Raw genomic sequence first — 19,771 nt, 5'->3', positions numbered from 1 at the left:
ACTCTCATATACTCATCGTATTTGATATCCTACTCACTTTCGCATTTCACTGAAACTACACTGTATATCTGTGGGCAGTTTATTATTATGTTTTTACTTATTTTATCTTACTTTGTATAACTGTATACTTATTTTCTTTATATTTGAATGTATATATTGTAAATTCATTTTTAAATTTTTTGCTTATCTTCTCACGCTGTACCTCATGTTCCCCATTGAGAGCTGCTGCAACAGCTGAATTTTCCCAGCGGTGGATCAATAAAGTACTATTTTATCTTACCTTGACTTATAAGGGTGTCTGGAGGAGTCAGAAAGTTCAATTCAATATTTTTTGAGACTTTTTTTTATTTTTTATTTACGACAGACTCCTCTCCCTCTCTTATTCCTAAAATTATAGGCCGTATTTCCTCAAATATAAAGTGGTAGTCAAATAAAAACCGGGCCTCTAATAAGTGCCACGGGCGTGGTCCATACGAACAAATAAAAGCCTGCCTCAAATAGAGACTGGGGGAAAAACTAATCGGAGATGTGCTCCCAAACCAAGCAAATAAAAACAGTGTGTTTTTATTGTAGATGGATTTCATTTACTTTATTTTCTACTGCTGCGTAGCAGATCACAGCTCGCTTCTTGGCCCGCTCTGAGCACTCTCCGGCACTCTAAGTAGGAAGCGGTGCACTCAAGGGGAACTTGGAAAACTGTAATTCCCCTTTCGGCTACCACAAGTCTGACTTTTAGGGTAGCTACTAGCTCTCTCTTTTTTCACCATACATGTGTTCGCATGGCATGGCACCCAGACAGAACTTTGATTTAAAATTCATACTAAAATCTGATCAAATATACTTATTAAACTGAGGGAAATTAATATAAAAGCTTTCCTCTAATAAAAGCCTGCTTCCAATAAAGGCCTGGTACCCTCTGCAGTGGAGGTAAATAAAAGCCGTGGTCACTACTTAAGGAAATATGGTATATGGAATGAATATATGGATTAAAAAAAAAAATTAAATCTGATCAAATATGTTAGGACTATTTAATGACTCTCAAGGCCTAATATTTGTAAAAACTGAATTTAAGACTTTTTAAAAAGGACCTTCAGATACCACAGGATCCCAAAGAGATCAATGTTTATTTTCTCCATTCTGTTTATTATTATTATTATTATTATTATTATTCATCAATCATTGTCATACATTTTACTCCCACTGTATTTAATAAATAATTAAAAAAAAACTGCTCGATTATCTTTTGGGAGTGGGAAGAATGACATTTTACCTGGAAGCCTGAATCCACTCATCATAGAGCTGGTAGGTCATCAGAGGTTCCGGAAGCTCCCTCAGGTAGGACTTCAACGCTCCTGTTAAAAATATTTGCAAAAAAAGTTAGAATTAGGTAAAACGTCTGAGACGTCCCTGTTCTAACGAGACTTCAACCATGTCCATAGGTTCAGCGGTTGTTGTGGGCCAGACACTTTTAGCCCATAAAATGGCAAGGAGAAAAAAATATATATATATATTATTAATAATAATAATAATAATAATAATAACATTATTAATAATAATAATAATAATAACATTAATAATAATAGCTCAAAGTTTATCAAATTTGATCATTTTGCAGTGCTATTTACTTCAGAGTTAAAAACATTCAAAGTGGCATACGAGTTTAGCAATGCAGCAGCTGATTGGCTTGGAGATAAATTCATATTGAGCCGTGTTGTTTTGTAAAATTCTGGGTTCAATAGTGAGAAAACTGGTAAACTTTGAGACAAACCATCAATTAATTACAGAAAAAAAATAAGAACTCTCTACACTGTTTACATATACACAGTATTAGCGGCACTTGGTGGTGATATAAGATTGGATGAAATTTGCTCTTGAATATGCATTGTTGAATGAGACAGATGCTGATCTATCCAATCATATTTATGAAGATCTGAATCAATTAAAGCCGTTTTACGGCGTGCATTTCCTGTCAAGAGGCACTTGCATTTTATGTCATTTTTCAAGACAAATTAGAGAGTCAATTGATGGTGTCAAAGGGAATGTACCCGCTACGGCATGGGGGTCAGAGTAGAACTCCTCCAGTTGAGAAGTGGAGCAGTCCAATGCAGCCTTGAGCTTCTTCAATTTGGAAGCGCCTGCAGCGATCCGGAACAAACCCTGAAACACACACGCACGTTAAGCTACTAAATAAACTAACAAACGAGGACATTCAGTGTACACACTGAAGGCTCTCACAAACACACACTTTGCTTTCTCTAGTGACACTTCCTCATGGCCGGACTGAGTTAAATACAGTGGATTCACTCTTAACATCCCCCTGCTGAACACACACACACACACACACACACACACACACACACACACACACACACACACACACACACACACACACACACACTGAAACCTTAAAAGCTACATCGACTTGGAAACAAAACACACCCAGCGCTCACAGCACAAGCGAGCCCTTTTCCACAGCAAAACAAAAGCTGGTTCTCACACCACACTAACAGGGAATGAAGGGCAAATAACGTGGAGTAAATCTCACACACACACACACACACACACACACACACACACACACACACACACACACACACACACACACACACACACACACACACACACACACACACACACACACACACACACACGCGTCTGATTTATAGACACACACACACATGTGATTTATAGACACACACACACACATCTGATTTATAGACAGGAGACACTTAGATTCCATTGTACTCTATATTTGTTGCAAGGGTGGGGACATCACATAAACGTGCCATAAATTGTCAAGATGGCACAAGTTTCTTTGAATAAAGAAAGAAGGATTTTCCTCTGTTGAGCGTAAATGCTACAGTCACACCACTGGCGACGGGGCGCTGCAACGCCACAGGGTGCAATGCAATGCAATGATGACTGGTGCTTACAGCTTCACGGCAACAAGGAAAGTTTGAGCAGGTTTCAACTTTATGCAAACGAGCAGCGCAGAGTGCCAACAGCCAACAGGAAGGAAGATTTCAATGACGCTGAGCCTTGATAAATGGACGCTCAGACCACTGCCTATTGTTGCCATTTTTTTTTTTTTTATGAAAAACATCCCTTAAACTATCAATAAAATAAGGAACATGACATTTTATGTTTCTCCCAACAAGGACAATTCTTTATTTTAAGAGACGGATGGCAAGATTATTTACGTAATTTTTTCAGGAAGTCATTTAATTTGCGAAGTAAACAGCTACACCATTTTGATAAAACAAACGCCAGGGGCACAGAAGCCCCGTCGCCCGGCGGTGTGACCGTACAGCCTCGAGAGCTGCTCGGCTTCACGCTGCAGCCTCTTCGCCCGGCGGTGTGAGCCGACCATAAACGTAAGGGTAACCGCAGAATATACTGACAGCATTGTACTTTTTTTGTCAAGTTCTTTCTTCTCCTTCCCTCACCTCTTCCTTCATGCCAGTCTCCAGCAGCATCATGACACAGGCCTCAAGGGGCAGGGCGATCTCCCTGCCGCTCCTTTTCAGGTGCTCGTCCAGCCCGGTGCCGAAGGCCGGCTTCTCTGTCCAAGAGTCTGACGGACAAATTCAAGTGTTAGAAGTAAAACAGGGAGCGATCAATCCCCATCGGCGAAAGTCAGCTTTGTGGCAACGAGTGCGAGGAGCGCACGGTAAGGGATATACACTAATTAGCCAGGACTATTTGGACATCCCTTCTAATTAATGGGTTTAGCTATTTCAGCCACACCCAGTACTAACAGTCGCATAAAATTCAGCGTACTCTCCTTAGACAAACATTGGTCAACCGTAAGTTCTGTTATTGTGAAGCGTTAACGTCTAGGAGCAACAGTAGCTCAACCTCGAAGTGGTACGCCGCACAGAACGGGACCGCAGAGTGCCGACGCGTGTTGTGCCGAAAAATGGTCCGTCCTCGGTTACAACACTGACTGCCTCTGGAAGCGACATCAGCGGGAGAGCTGTTGGTCATGAGCTTCATGAACTGGGTTTCTATGACCGAGCAGCTGCACACAAGCCTAAGATCACCAAGTGCAAAGGCTAGCGTCAGCTGGGGTGGTTTCAAGCATGCAGAGAGTATACAGTATACATACACTGAGAATTGCAGTATTTTGTTATAATATCCATTCCGTAATATTGTGATTTATTGTGAATTAAATGTTGTGTCTTAGGCTTTCTGACCTTGGGTACCGTAGCTGTATTAATCAACACCTCTAGCTGTGTAGTCATAATATCCCCACTACTACTAATTCTTTCTTAAATGTTTCCTGTGTGTGTATATATATATATACACACACACGCACGCGCACACGCACACGCGCGCACACACACACACACACACACACACACACACACACACACACACACACACACACACACACACACACACACACACACACACACACACACACACACACACACACACACACACACAGTGGGGCAAAAAAGTATTTAGTCAGCCACCAATTGTGCAAGTTCTCCCACTTAAAAAGATGATGAACTTGCACAATTGGTGGCTGACTAAATACTTTTTTGCCCCACTGTATATACACACACACACATACATATATATATACACACACATATACATACATATACATACACACACACACACACACACACGCACACACACACACACACGTACATGTATATACACCGATATGCGCATCACCAAAGGCAGTAAATGAGTGATTAATTTACCGCACGTTGTCTCATTAGTTCCCTAAAAGACGCTAATAGATCTCTGTATTGTTGCCTGGAGGCTTTCTATATTTTAGACTTGAAAGTCAGGGCCGGGTCTCTCCCCCCCACTCTCCCCCTCTCTCTCACCCTCTCCCTCCCTCCCTCTCTCCATCTCTCTCTCCCTCTCTCTCTCTCCCTCCCTCACTCACTCCCCCTTCCTCTCGGGAGCGACAGGACCAGTTCTCCAGAGAGTGAGAGAGACCCAGGTGGGTGCGATGATGATAGAGTGGAGAGTGTGAGTCATCGCTGCATGCTGGGAGGCCGGGCGCGTCTGGTTGAGAACATGTGTTTGCCGCAGAAGTAAGGAGTGAAAAAAAAAATATATTTTTTTCTTTTTTTTAAAGAACTCCGGAAATGGGGCATGGCTTTATAGCCGCAGAGAGAGTGAGAGAGAGAGTGAGTTGAGTTCCACCATACTTGTGAGGACCGGTGTCCCAATTGACACATTTTTGGTTTAGAGGTGCACCAGAAACATGGGTCCTGTGTGTATGCGTGTACCTTGCTGGGCTTGGATGGCTGGTAAGACACTCTCCAGCACGGTGAGAGATTTTCTATGGTAATCAGCCTGAGCCTCTAAGAGCTGGGAACACAACAAAATGCAGACATGTGAGGTACTTTCAGATTCCAGTGGCACAAGCACAAAGAACTGGAAGACAATTCAACAAAAAAAAAGCAATAAAGAAATAAAGAAATACATATTAGTAATAATAATATAGTAATTATAATAGTTATAAAAATAAAAAATAAGAAAGTAAATAAATAAAAACATAACCATTACAAGAAAAAAAAAAAACACCCATAAGTGTAGAGAGAGAGAGAGAAATAGAGAGATTTAAAAAAAGACAGACGTTTAAAAAAGACAGGCAAGAAAGACATGGCAAGTAAACAAAAGTAAAGAGAGCTTGCCATTTCTCGGTTAACTCAACAGCTGGGACCGATCCCGCAAAAAAAAACAGAAACCCAATCAGGTGCACAGAAGGAGCTTGTGGAGTTCATTGTGGAAAAAAAACAAAACACCAAAATACACTCACCATTACATAGTAGCGGGCATAGTCCCCTTCTCGAGAGAAGAAATTGTACATGTCTGCGGCTAGTTGGTCCTGCGGAGAGAAATACCAGAAGACGATCGGAGGAGGGTCAAAGGGGATTTTCATCAAAACGAAAAGCTTCACATTCCATTTAACGGGCAACATAATTCAAAATTCATCATTTTGAGTGGGTATTGATGGTAGCCGCGCGACAGCTAAGTATACTTTGCGACAGCTAAGCCCTGGACTTACTGGACACCAGACCCTGGCATCACACACACACACACACACACACACACACACACACACACACACACACACACACACACACACACACACACACACACACACACACACACACACACACACACACACACACACACACACACACAACTGATGGGTTATTTTGAGCCGATCAAAAGTGTCATCCAGGTGAACCGCATGGTGGGGGTAGGGGCCAGGCTTTGACCAGGCTTCCCCTCTTTGCTGAGATCAAACCCATTTCCACTCCTCCGGCCTTGAAGCTCTCACCAATAAAAGGGTCACTAGATGCTCTTCTGAGTCACGCCAGGTGCCGCTGTGATTGTGTGTGTGTGTGTGTGTGTGTGTGTGTGTTGCAGTGGTTCCCCCAAATAAAAGAGAACCAGGTAAATAATAAGTCCTTATAATCTATAATCCGTTTGAAACAACATTTCCATAGACGGCAGGGCAAAAAAGAAAATGAAAAACCTGATATATTTTCAGTTTTTTTTGTTTTTTTCCTAAAACAAGGAGATCATTATACAACATAATGACTCACAGCATGACCTCACAGGAATGGAGGACCTCCAGTTACCTTGCACAACTCCACTTTGTTCATCGCCTCGTCCACCTCCTCCTTAAGCAGGTCGGCTTTGGCCGTCAGTGCTTGAGTGTTAGTTCCTGAGATTATCGACTTGGTTGCCTGCAACCACCTGAGGTATCGGAGAGAGGTTTAGGTCAAATGATCACATTTAAAAGCAGAGAGTAGAAGTGAAAGTGAAATTAAATGAAAGAAAGTTACATTTTAAATAAATTATATACAAAGAAGTAGAGAAAATATAGACCTACAGTGGTAATCAAATTTTTCTAACAACCACTACAGAAATCGAGCTTAAATTTCACCCAAACCAGTCAAACTGTATCTTTGACTTTGTTATTAGACTGTTGTCGATATTTTGCGTTTCTGTGTCCTAATTGCTGTGGAGAATCCATTCGACTAAGACTAAGACACCTTAGCACTGTACGACCATACACCCATCAGCAACATTAAAACAATGACAGGTGAAGTGAATAACATTGCTCATCTCGTTCCAATGGCACCTGTCACAGGGTGGGATATATTAGGCAGCAAGCGAACAGTCAGTTCTTGAAGTTGATGTGTTGGAAGCAGGAAAAATGGGCAAGCGTAAGGATCTGAGTAACCTTGACAAGGGCCAAATTGTGATGGTTAGACCACTGAGTCAGAGCATCTCCAAAACAACAGGTCTTGTGGGGTGTTACCAGTATGCAGTAGTTAGAACCTACCAAAATTGGTCCAAGGAAGGACAACCAGTGAACCAGCAACAGGGTCATGGGCGCCCAAGGCTCATTGATACGTGGGCAGCAAATCTAGCTCGTCTGGTCCGATCCCAGAGAGGAGCTACTGTTGCACAAATTGCTGAAAAACGTAATGATGGCTATGATAGAAAGGTGTCAAAACACACAGTGCATCACAGCTTGCTGCGTATGGGATGCACATGCTGACTCCTGTACACTGCCGAAGCACCTACAATGGTCATGTGAGTGGCAGAACTGGACCATGAAGCAATGGAAGAAGGAGGCCTGGTCTGATGAATAACATTTTCTTCCACATCATGTGGATGGCCGGGGTTAGGGTTCGACCCAATCGAGCATTTGTTGAACGTGCTGGAACAACAAGCCCGATCCATGGAGGCCCAAGGATCTGCTGCTAACGTCTTGGTGCCAGATACCACAGGACACCTTCAGGTGTCACGGGTCAGCGGCACAAGGGGGAGCTACAAAATATTAGTGGTTATTAGTGGTGGTTTTAATGTTGTGGCTGATCGGTGTACAATGTCATACATGTAGACTTTTAGGTGTGCCTCCCCAAGAGTCCCCCCATTGAACATTTTCAGCAGGTACCGCTGTAGGTGAGAGTAGTGACATTCTTGGTTGGAAACCGAAAACTGTGGTGTGTATGAAGGCCGCACCTCGCTCGGGCAGAATCATAGTCCAGCACCAGTTTGGCAAGCTGCTTCCTCTGCTTCAGAATGTTGGGGATATCAACCTGAAAGGACCAGTCATAACACACACACACACACACACACACACACTGCCTTTAGTTATTGCACTGACATCGCCTGACAGACAAAACGCTTCCATCGCCTTTTCTGCACGACTACGTCCCAAGACGCTATTTGAATCATCGTGAAACCTTGGCAGGAAGAGGGAGAGGAGCAGGTGAGTCATGCAACAGTGTGCACCTGGGCCCATTTAACCTGCACTATTCTGCCCCAGGAAAGAGCAAAAGGGTTTCTAGAACCGAAAATCTGGGGTTCATACAGTTGAACGTTCCATCAAAGCCTAATTTAAAGTGAAGCCGGATCCATTTCCTGACCTCCGCCAGCTGGTTGAGGGGGTCCAGGACGTCCTTCTCCAGCTGTAGCTCATGTAGCATCAGCTCCGACGCCAGACGGTTCTCCGCCTCCCCGCACACCTCCATCATCTTCCTGCAGCGTTACCGACGCACGGGGAAAAGCGCACCGTCACATGTATCGTAATACATCCAACGGATGTCTTACAAACGCCAACGTCCTGACACAGTGTCAGATTATCTGTGGGACCAATACCGGGTCGCTGCCGTGCAAACCGAGATGATCCCGAGGCAAGACTCCTGCCTGTTGGCATTCAAAGGGTTCCATTCAACAACTTTCAATCTGTTAAATTTTGCAATATTTGAGACTAGCTCTTGTGTTGCAGACCAAAATTGCAAGGTTGTGTCATTTCATCTAATTCATCAGTTCCAGCCAGAATAGCATCTCTTTTGTTCATCAGAACAAACTTCGGTTTCACACTGAAAGTGAGAAGTATTAGTAGTGGTGAAAGGGTCGACTCTTTTTGAGATCCAATAATTAAAGAGTAACTCAGTAAAATATGAATCATCCAATCATTACATTTTCTGACTTCGTTTGTTTTTAATGCAATTGGTGGGAGGACTTCCTGAACGATCATGAGATTCAGAAAAGTGGGTTGGGAAACACTGATCCAGTGTGACATCACGTCACAAAGAGCCACATGTCACATGTGACCTTTTGCCTAGTTCGGAACCGACTTCTCAGAAGGGGGTATCCAACTAACTCTTCGTTTCGCTTCAAATTCACAAAGAATGGATTGCGGCCAATTCACAAAAGATATTGCGCTAGCGATATGATACCGCAAATATGGCTAGAACATTTTGCTGCTTAGTGCAATTTGCGCTTGTTTTGCGTCTGATCGCAATTATCCAAAGTAAGGCAAAGTAAGTGATCCTGCGTCAGCGGGTTGGGGGGGGGCTCGTAACGGGGTCTCCACGCATGCAGGGTTGACACGTGCTTAACGGGGGGGACCATGGGGTAACGCCGGACGACCCATTATTTTCAAATCCCAATTACAAGTATCTGATTGTGCAGGCACTGCACCGCTCTACGGCTGCGGAGCTGTCCATGGTCCTATACCACAAGGTTCGATGCCATCTGTGGTTCAATGCCAATTTTGTCCGGTAAATTGCTATTCCCTAAAACTTTTAGTTGTTTTTTCCTTTATAAAACAAAAAGCAAGGTTTTTGCAAGGTTTTTTGTGAAGTGTGAAGTGTGTGTAAGTGTGAAGTTGCTGTTGGAGTGCGTTTTGAAAACGACGACGGATTGCCCACGTTCAAGGCATCGCTGCCTCCGGACGCCGTGACAATACTGACGACGTGAAAATATTATTTACAGATCACTGGAAAGTCTGGGTCTGACACCCCTTATGAATGTGCTCCAGTATAACCAGTTCTCTCAAGACGATCGTGCAGTGCTGCCTTTTAAAACATATACAATTAGTGGTCTCTGCACAGTTACCACCAGCTCTCTGCAGACGCTAATAATTCCACGTTAATGTGGCTTTTAGCGTTGGTGTTGCGAATTGGAATTGGACACCTTTTGCAACCAGGCTCATTTGCATAGAAAGGGGACAATTGTGCACCAAATGTATGAATAATACCTCATTTAAATACAGGCAAATAGCACTGCCGCACCAAGACGCTATTTGCGTGGCAGCGCAGTAAGTGGTGGCTTGCACCCTTTGTGGGTGCTTCGCGAATTAGATACTTGCTTTTTCTTTTATTTGCGCCGGTTTAGCGGCCGCAAAAGCTGCGGAATCCCATTATGAATTTGCCCCCCCAGTGTTTTCCAGATGTTTATTAAAATGTCCAGCGTATTTCTGACCTTGAAACCAAGCCCATCACCAACTTTTAAGATGACAAACAGTGCATTTCGAAAACCTCTTGTCGTTGTACGTTGACTCCCATTCTGCTGCCAAACTCACTGGGGTACTTTCTCTTCCTCATCGTGTCGAGACAGACGCACCGCTACTCATTCACTTTCTAGATCCTCATCTACTTCTGCTCTGGTCATTGACCTTGTTGATGTGGCCCCGGTTCTTCATTGTGAATCGCTTCTCTTACACTGTCAATGTTGTTTTGAAGTGCAACCCAAGTTTTACCTTTCTCTGGTAATTATTATTGTAAATCTCAATAAACACACTAGTGTGCTCTCCCGGCACACTCAAATTCTACTTTAAAAAAATGAACAATGAAAACGTGTTGCAAGATCAAAATTGCCAGGCTGTACAAATTCATATAATTCATCAGTTCCAGCTCCGTGTTCATCAGAACAAGCTCAAGCTCCTCACTGAAAGTGACGACTACTCTGCGTTTGATGAGCAAGGGAGGACTTCCCGATTGATGAACGAGGGGAAGAAGAGTCGGTTCTGCACCGAGTTGTGAATAGAATTCTCCCATGAATTGTTTAATTCTGTCAAAATTATTTATTTCAGTGGGAGGAAAACTGTAATTCAATATGAATTGCGCCAAATGCCGAGAGGTTTTTTTTCGCTGGACTTTACATTCGTCCTCAGTGATTATTTTCAGGTTGTAAGTGGAAGATTCACTCGCCCACTCTTTTGGCGAAGTGACAGTCATTTCAAATATTTCTTAGCGGCGAACAAATCGTTCGCGAGTCTTATCTCACCACTCACTAATAGCAGGCCACAATAATAACCATAATTATGTATTTAGCAGTTAACAGGACAGCAGTATAGTGCCGTGGGAATATTTCATTGTAAAAAGTGTGCCGTGGCAGAGAAAAAGTTTGGGAAACACTGCTCTGAACACTGTCTACAGGAAAAGCGGGGCAGGTTCGTTCGCCCTGAAGACGCTGGCCTCAAATTGCACATTTCTCTGGGGTACATCTGCTCCATATAGTAAGGCTTGCCTATGAGACGCGAGTCAATCTCTCGCACGCTCACCCTATCAGCGAGTCCTCTCCCAGCTGGTTCCCGCCGTCCACCATGGCCTGGGACAACGCCGTGAGCGGAAGCTTTTTCTGTGGAGAGAGAGAGAGAGAGAGAGAGAGAGAGAGAGAGAGAGAGAGAGAGAGAGAGAGACGCATTTTGGGGAGTCTGATGAAGACATTTTACCATACTTTGCTCCTTTGCTAAAGGCGTTGGAAATAGAAAAATAGAATTGAAAAAGGACTTTCCATTTGTGTGCAATAAATGGAAAGTACATAAAGTAGAGAGCATTCGAGAGAATAGAAAAGTGAAAGTGGATTTAGATGTTAAGATGGAGCATGAGACGAGGGCACTAGGGGGGCACGCCACCGTTCACTCTACAGTACAGTACCAACAGCTCGGACTCTAGGAACGACCCTGAAAGCAGCACGGCGGAGGCCCAAAAGCTGGAGAACCATGCTCTGCCCGACCTCTAGTGAAGCGAGTGGGAAACTGAGAAGGTGGAGGTGAGGACCAGAGAGGTGGAATAAATAGGATGTGTTTTTAGTTTAATTTGTTTTTTTACCTGACCATTTCCTGTATACAGGCGCGGTACGGACTGGGGGGGCATGATGGGAGGTGCAGGGTAGAAAAAACATGACATGACATTAAAAAAACGTTAAAAATATTAGCCTACTGTAGTTATTTCTGATGAGGGAGGCAAAGATAGCTGCGTTTCGTTTAATTGTTTTTTTTTTACGTTTTTGTAACTCAGCGAAAGTCTAATTTTGGGGAACAAAACAGCAGAACAAATCTTCAAGATCAGTGTTATTGTTATTGTTTTATGAGCAAGTACTTAACACCACCAGTGCCGGTACATCCCTATTTGCTATGCAATGATAATGGGACTCGTCCACAGGTTACTGTGGAGAACTTCATAAAACAATTAATAATTAATCACAAATCTTGGAGCAGCTGATTATTTATGCGTTGCTAAAAAATAATATCAATTATAACAAGAAGTTTCTTACATGTCTTTTCTCTGCCTCTGCACCGATGTGTCCCTGAAGGCACGTGACCATCCTCTTGTGCGTGTTGTGGGACACCACACGTACCGTCTCCATGCGTCGCTCGATCTGTGCACGGGAATGACACACACACACACACACACACACACGCACACACACACACACGCACGCACGCACGCACGCACGCACACACGCACACAATGGAAAGAAATAAACACCCAAAAAAACAACCTTAAACAGGAAGCGTTTTGGAGTTCAACGTAGGACAGCAACCCGATAGTTGCTTTTAGTTAAATAGTGTGCTTCGTACTTGTTGTTCTTTGTTGGGTTTTTTTACGTCAGTAATACTCAGTTGATTTGATTATTCTGGTCCAGCAGATAAGTTTCTCTTCTTACCATATCTCATGATATCCTTATCAATTTGTTTAGTTTAGACTCCCCCAATACTCATCGAAGCTTGCCACGGACTGTGATACAATCAAATATATTTGCATACACACACACACACACACACACACAGTTATTGTCGCAGCTGATTGGCGAACTTGTGATTGTCTTAAACGATGCTCTCGGCTCGCCACATCAGCCCGTTGACAGCAAATGAGGATCAGTGATTTTGTCATTTGTTTGTAGCCGCCTGGAGGGGGCCCGAGAGGTTGAAGTTCAAACATGATTGATGGAAGGGTTGTCCCAGCGGGACGACGGCGGAATGTCCTCTTTGAAACACATGACTCATCGGAAGCGTCTCCATGGAAACCACCGCCAGGCTCTGATCAACTGTGAAGGGTTGTGTGGATTTTTAAAATGGCTGGGTTTTTTTTCCTTCATTGGACAAGCTTTCCCCTGTACCCTGGCCCGGCTACAGAGATCCACTTTGTGCTTTTGGCCCGAACGGCCAGAATGCTATCTTTGAGGGGCCAGTCAGTGATTGGGCGTCACAGCTTTACTGCCTAGGGTGGGTGGGGTGGGCGGCATAGAGGCTGATTGACGCTGCGCAGCAATGGCTATTCGGCCACCAGGTGCCTGCTTAGGAGTTAAGTCTCTGCGATAGGGCCCCGTGTCACTCGCCCATGAATAGACCTCGATCGCTGCTGGCAGTGGTTCAAATCTCCTTACGTGTCTGACGCGTCAGCCGGAGCAAGAGTCTGATGATGCAGAGGCTTGTTCGACTTGGCAAAGCCTGTGAGAAAGCCCCAGGCAGGTTCACAGTTTGTTTATGCCCCGGTCGCAAACAGAGCAGAAGAAGGGGTGTGTCTGCATTCCCAAAATGGCACAGCAGGAAAGGAAAGAAAGAAGCTCAGAGGCTTTATAGACGAAGCATGTTCGGGTGGGGGCAACATGAATCGGGAACAGTGAGGGTCAGAGGGCGCATTGACTAGGAGGAACTGTCGGAGTTAGGAATGCCGCGGGGGCGACAGGCAGGACACCAGACTGTCGTTCTGTTCTGAAAACAGAAAGCAGGCAGAACTCAGGAATTCGAAAAGGGCTCCAGAGGTGATATCCGTCTCCGCACACAACAACACTGCAAAACACACTCCGCTACACCGCAGCGTCTCCCTCTCTCTCTCTCTCTCTCTCTCTCTCTCTCTCTCTCTCTCTCTCTCTCTCTCTCTCTCTCTCTCTCTCTCTCTCTCTCTCTCTCTCTCTCTCTCTCTCTCTCTCTCTCTCTCTCTCTCTCTCTCTCTCTCTCTCTCTCTCTCTCTCTCTCTCTCTCTCTCTCTCTCGTCATTCCCAAATCCCAACCCACAGTGGCCCCCAACATTCCTAAAACAGCTGGGTTGAATGCTAACACAAGTGGGACACACAAACACACACACTCCTGTGCCTCCTCAACAAGCTGCAGGCTCGGGGAAGCCATTTGGACTCTGGTCCTGTCGGTACCTGGCACAGGAACGAGAGGGGAATCCCCTCCCTCGCCTTCTTTAGGAAAAAAAACATTGTGTGTGTGTGTGTGTCCATGCAGCCATGGTTATAAAACACAAACTCACACACACACATACACACATACACACTGACACACACATGCCTGCACACGCAGTAGGGAAAAAATTGACAATCCCAGGCCAAAAGGCGCTGGAAAGTCTTTGTGGTCCGCCGTGTGATGTGGCCAACTCTGTCAATACCATGACGCATCACGGACCAGGGAATCCCAGCACTGACAGAGAGGGGGAGAGAAGGCCAGACATACAGACAGAGCGAGCGAGAGACACCAATAGAGACTGAGGAAGGGACAGATTGATAGGGAGATACCGCAGGGTGGAGCGCCTCACGTTGCATTGAGTGTGAGAGAGTTTGTTTCTTAAATGTGATTGTGAACATGCCTGGGCAAGTTTAGGGAGGGAGGGGGGAAAAATAATAACTTAAAACAAACAGAGTGGCCTTCGCAATGTCCTCACAGTAGCGCGAGTGGTTTAGTTGCAAACAGAAATGATCCAGTTGCACAGTTTGACGGTATAATTTAATTTCTACAATCTGTGAAGTTCATGAATAAAATATTGGACCTCTGGCACACCCTTAGCGGGCAGACAAAAGACAGTATCCATAGGGTGGGGATAGAGATGAAGATGGAGGATGGAGGAGGGGGGTGGGGATCTCTGCGCAGGATGTTTGTCCATTCCACTTTGGAAGCATGGCGTCACTGGATTTCGGGAATTCTGTGCTGTGCCCTCTTCTGAAAGGTGCAGCACAGAAAACAGGGATCGAACAGGGATCGCTCAGTGTCCTCCACCATGGGAGGACCACTGGCCAGGGGAATGACACTAGATCCCCTGCCCCCCCACCCCACCCTCAACAGAGAGGATCAAACCAAGGACTAAGTCAGTGGTATCAGGTAGCAGCGGGCTCCTGCTCACCAGCTGGCCTTCGTGGAGATGGGCGGATGCTTCGAAAATAAGCTTTTGGGACAAAGCTGTGGCCAGTGCAATCTCACTTCACCAACTCAACTACTCCAGTGGTTTAAGTGCAATGTATTGAGAAACACCAGTTTATTTTGTCTGTCCTTGTCCATCCTGTCTGTCTTCTGCCCTTCTCTGAGTTGCGCTGTCTTCCAGTGGAGACAGCACAACCAGCTGACTGAGAAGGAGCCACCCTGGCTTTTTACAAGAAAGCACAGGTCAAAAGCCAGACGCCAGAAAAAAGGCTCCTCGCTTTACTGGCTACTTCCCTGGGCAGGAAGCCCCTGCTGCTCACTCGCTCCATCGGGTCGTTTCCATTACCACACCTAATGCTGGCTTCGAAACAAGCGCTAGCTGTCACACGGGAGCACCCGCTTACTCGTCGCCAGTTCCGCGCTGACTGCCGTTTTCCATCGATCAGCCTAAATGTCAAGTGCTGGGACAATGACAACTAGACAAAACACACGCGAGGAGAGAGGTCTTGAATGAGGGCGGGGAGCAAAACAAAAGGTAAAGAGTCAGCCAGAAAATGATGATGAGTGATGGTGAGAATGTTCCCAAGGAGTGGCACACAAGTCTTGTTTTTAAATCTTCACAGACGCCTGCCATCCACACAGAACAGACATTCCCCTAGTGATAGGGCTGAAGCTGGAATGTCTTCGCCAGGCAGCCGGTCATTCTCAGCAGACTCCACCTGCTGTCTGCCTCAGACGCTACGGTGGGCTGAGGAGAGACGTTTCCCCTGGGAAAGCCCTGCCCTGGAGGGTTACACGCCGCCAGACATGCATAGACACACATACACACACATACACACACACATACACAACACACACTACAAACATACTCAAGAGAGCCAGTTTGGTTGACTCATTCATGCTTTTATTTCTTCACCTCTTGGTTATTTGTCACTATTTTCCAGCCTCAGTGACTCAGCAGTATCTCTTGTGCTCAAACGGTCCAAAACACAGCATCACCAACGTCACCATCCAGGAAAGATCGCCCTGTTGGCTCTGTACTGGCATATTTTCACTGGTTTCCAGTAGGGTTCAGTATATAGTTCATGATCCTCCTTTTGCCGAGTTCAGACTACGTGATTCCGGCCTGATTTTCCACTCGCCGATAGGTTTTTGGAGATCGCAGAGCAAAGCCCCAGATCGGAGGGAAATCAATCAAAATCTGCACTCCCGTGAGCGACGAGTGTGTGGAGTGAATTGCTCTCAATGCCATCCGACTGCTCAACAAGCGCTCACCGATGATGGCGAGATATCTAGCAGGCTTAATATGTAATCGTGTCTGGGTCGACTCGGGAGTAAGACATCGAGCTACAGCCAACAAGAGCAGACATGGGGTGAGGGGTGGGACACGGAGCAGCAGCCAGAAATACACAACATACTTATTTTACATTTCTTCTAGTTAATATACTTCATATTTAAATTCTGCTTTTATTATTTTTTTTACAGTGATCAAAAATATAATTAGAAATAAATAATCCTGTCCTACGCATTGGTGTTGCATCATTTCCAGTGTAATTTTTTTGTGTGTTTTTTTGTGACAAAACATAGTTTAGAGACCCAACAGTCGTCTGGGATTCCTCCTGGTGAAAGATCTCGTAATGTGTGACCCCCTGTCCTCAATCAGTCATGTACTGTAATGTGTGACCCCCTGTCCTCAATCAGTCATGTACTGTAGTGCGCAACGATTCCCGATCACAAGACAGAAAGTCGTGTAGTGTGAACAGTACAGTTGAACTGACGACTTTAAAAGTCCTGTAGTGTGGCCATGGCATTCGAAAAACCCAAAGTACTGTCTCCATATGAAACCTCAATGACGGTGCTCGCGGGTCCTCCGACCAGGGGGCCCTAGCCGTCCATCGTGACAACTGGAAAACCTAAAGGTGACTGCAGTTTTACTGTTTTGGCCCTAACCTTCTGGAACCATCTGCCTTCTGACAGTGGATCTGCCCAGCACACTTTAAGAAGCTCTTCACATTTTCATTGCAAATCTTGAAAAAACTGCAAAATTAAACTGGCTTTTTTTTGTTTCTTTCTTAATCTCCTGAATTGTATTCTTTGCTAGTAGTGCCTGTTAAGAAAGCTGCTGTATTAATAAAGACTCACTTATCTACTGTGACTCCTGTACAGCCTGGTAAGCCTTGATTCATTCTCTAGGCCAGAAATGATCGTGCTTTTGTCAGTGCTTCGACTGAACTCCTCTGATAAGAACGACCAAGTCTGAAGTCGTCAGCACTGACGCAGCGTTATCGCAAGAGATTTGGATGCATCTTGATAACAACAATGACAAATTATTGAGGTGTTGCCTCAAGACTCCACAGAACCAGTACGTTGCTCCTTTAATTAATAGGGATATTGTCAAAGGGTGTTATATTCATTGCATTGTACTTCTTGAATTATGCACGCATTTACTGTATATTGCCTGTATTCAAGTATCTACAAAGGTCATCAGGTTGGCCTATTTTAGGTTCACAACATGAAACCCTCAGTCCAAAGTGTGTGTGTGTGTGTGTGTGTGTGTGTGTGTGTGTGTGTGTGTGTGTGTGTGTGTGTGTGTGTGTGTGTGTGTGTGTGTGTCTGTGTCCAGTTAATTTAACCCGACAGGGATTTATTCCTGTGCCAACGCTCGATACGGCGACCGCCACCTCTTAGTTTAACTGTACTCACCGACCGGCTCTGAGTGGCGGATTAATCATTTACCTGTAAGAGGTCATCACTGAGGACTTCGGTTTTCTCTGCCCTGTAGATGAGAGAGCACAGCATAGAAAAGACGAATTAGTATTGACGAGGGACACGATTAGCCTTCACAAGTCACACGGTTTCCTACTGCATTGTGCAATGTTCCATGTGATGGATGAGACAGACAAGATTCCACAGAGTTGTTTTTTAGTTGTTTTTTTTACAAGAGTGGATTTTCATTGTTTACATTGTCATTTCAGGGGAAGTCGATACACTGTAGTTTGTTGCCATTGCAAACTGACTTGTCAGGCCTTGGCACGGCTTGGTTTTTAGCAGAAAATCCGCAAATGCAAATACTGATACCTTGAAACTGGTTCCTAAACTAGAAAAAAAAAAAAATCCTTTAAACAAAACCTGTCATGACAGATCCAATCTTACCATGCCACCATATCAAACTTTGAATACCAGAGAATGTTTCCATACTCGATACTATCAATGCAGCTCCATATACCATTTATTTCCATGCCAAGTTGCCAAACCCTCAGCTGCAGGGGAAAAAAAGGCTATAAACAACTAATTATATTTTCAGAACTAGAATTGGTTTTATTTTGTCAGGACATTTGTATATACAAGGAACGTCTTGTGGTGAGGTTTGGTGCCCTCCAGTAGTAGTAGAACATAGCATTAAAAAATAAAAAAGCTTAACAGTGTGAAAAAAAGGAGAATAAAAATAAAATAAGACACAATAAAAAAATATGGTTAAAAGTAAATGTCAGATATATACAAATAGCCAAAACAGAAAAGTCAGATATACAAGTGCGATGCAATACCATACTATGCACAGGATAAGTTACTGTTATGGTATATAGCTAGAAAATTCTTAATTATAACATGAGTTATTACTAAGTGCTAACTTTTAGTTACAGTATGTACAATGTAACATCAGTATTATTGCACGTACATTTTATTTAATCAGCTTTCGTTGTTCACCTTTCACCTTGACAACCGAGGAAGCTGCTTAATATAACCCAGGCCAACTGTGGGTTGCACTCACATTACACCCATAATGTCACACCAAATACTCTTACTCTCGACTCTCAAATCGAAACCATAGCCTCGATGACATGCTTTTCCTTTTAAAGTTAGGTGGTTTGAATTTTAACTAGTCTGGGTGGCAGCTGCTCGCAGGACCAGTCTCCACTAGCCACCCCAACACACTGGCAGGTGGCTGGCTGTGTATGGAGTCTTCTGAAGAACTCTTTGCATACCTGGACCCATAGGTCATACAGATAGGGCAGGAGGACGCATTTTATAGGCAAAGTTTTAGAGCAACGCATATAAGGACAATGATCCGTGGATGAAAATGTAGAAATATAAAGTGAAGAACAAAAAATAAATGAATCAATTGATCGGAGGAGGGCATACTTTTGAGAAAATAATTTTCAGGCAAAGGTAAACCCAGACATTTTTAATTCTTGGACTTTCTGGGACTTTTGTGTAATCCACCCAACAAAGTCTTAAGGATTGAAGAAACCAATGTCGCATAAGAGATCTTGAATTGTTTCTCACAATTTGCATTGCCAACTCAAAACTCTTCCTCTACTCATGAACAGTCATTGAACAACCCTGTAAACGGCACTTAGAAAACATGTTCACTTCACAAGCAATGCTGGTTATCAATATGGCAGCCTTCAACAAATAAAGTTAGGTTAAAATCGGTGCTACGCCGTGAGAAACACTTTCACTGTGGCTATGAATCTCCAAGTCTGGGCTGTGAATTCTCGCACTGCTCCGCAGACACCCTGCAGTGATCTCATACTGTTCAGACACAGCCTTCCCGGGAACACA

The 19,771-nt window shown here is 44.3% G+C and overlaps 1 protein-coding gene across 2 annotated transcripts in view; it reads right to left on the bottom strand.

Moving 5' to 3' along the window:
- Positions 1-19,771, bottom strand: part of arhgap17a (Rho GTPase activating protein 17a) — a 40,497-nt gene that overhangs the window by 10,329 nt on the left and 10,397 nt on the right. The window contains exons 2-13 of one of the 2 annotated variants that reach the window (XM_080021913.1): positions 17,945-17,984; positions 12,343-12,447; positions 11,898-11,930; positions 11,348-11,424; positions 8,424-8,535; positions 8,017-8,093; positions 6,621-6,738; positions 5,789-5,857; positions 5,256-5,337; positions 3,447-3,574; positions 2,046-2,157; positions 1,271-1,352 (exon numbers count right to left, since the gene is read on the bottom strand). In XM_080021913.1, coding sequence (XP_079878039.1) covers positions 1,271-1,352; positions 2,046-2,157; positions 3,447-3,574; positions 5,256-5,337; positions 5,789-5,857; positions 6,621-6,738; positions 8,017-8,093; positions 8,424-8,535; positions 11,348-11,424; positions 11,898-11,930; positions 12,343-12,447; positions 17,945-17,984 — 1,035 coding nt within the window. The remainder of the gene's footprint in view (positions 1-1,270; positions 1,353-2,045; positions 2,158-3,446; positions 3,575-5,255; positions 5,338-5,788; positions 5,858-6,620; positions 6,739-8,016; positions 8,094-8,423; positions 8,536-11,347; positions 11,425-11,897; positions 11,931-12,342; positions 12,448-17,944; positions 17,985-19,771) is intronic. The other variant, XM_080021914.1, reaches the window with a different exon arrangement.

Source organism: Zeus faber (genome assembly GCF_960531495.2).
Source record: "Zeus faber genome assembly, chromosome: 20".
NCBI classification, from domain to species: Eukaryota; Metazoa; Chordata; class Actinopteri; order Zeiformes; family Zeidae; genus Zeus; species Zeus faber.
This window is presented reverse-complemented; position numbering and strand designations above follow the sequence as displayed.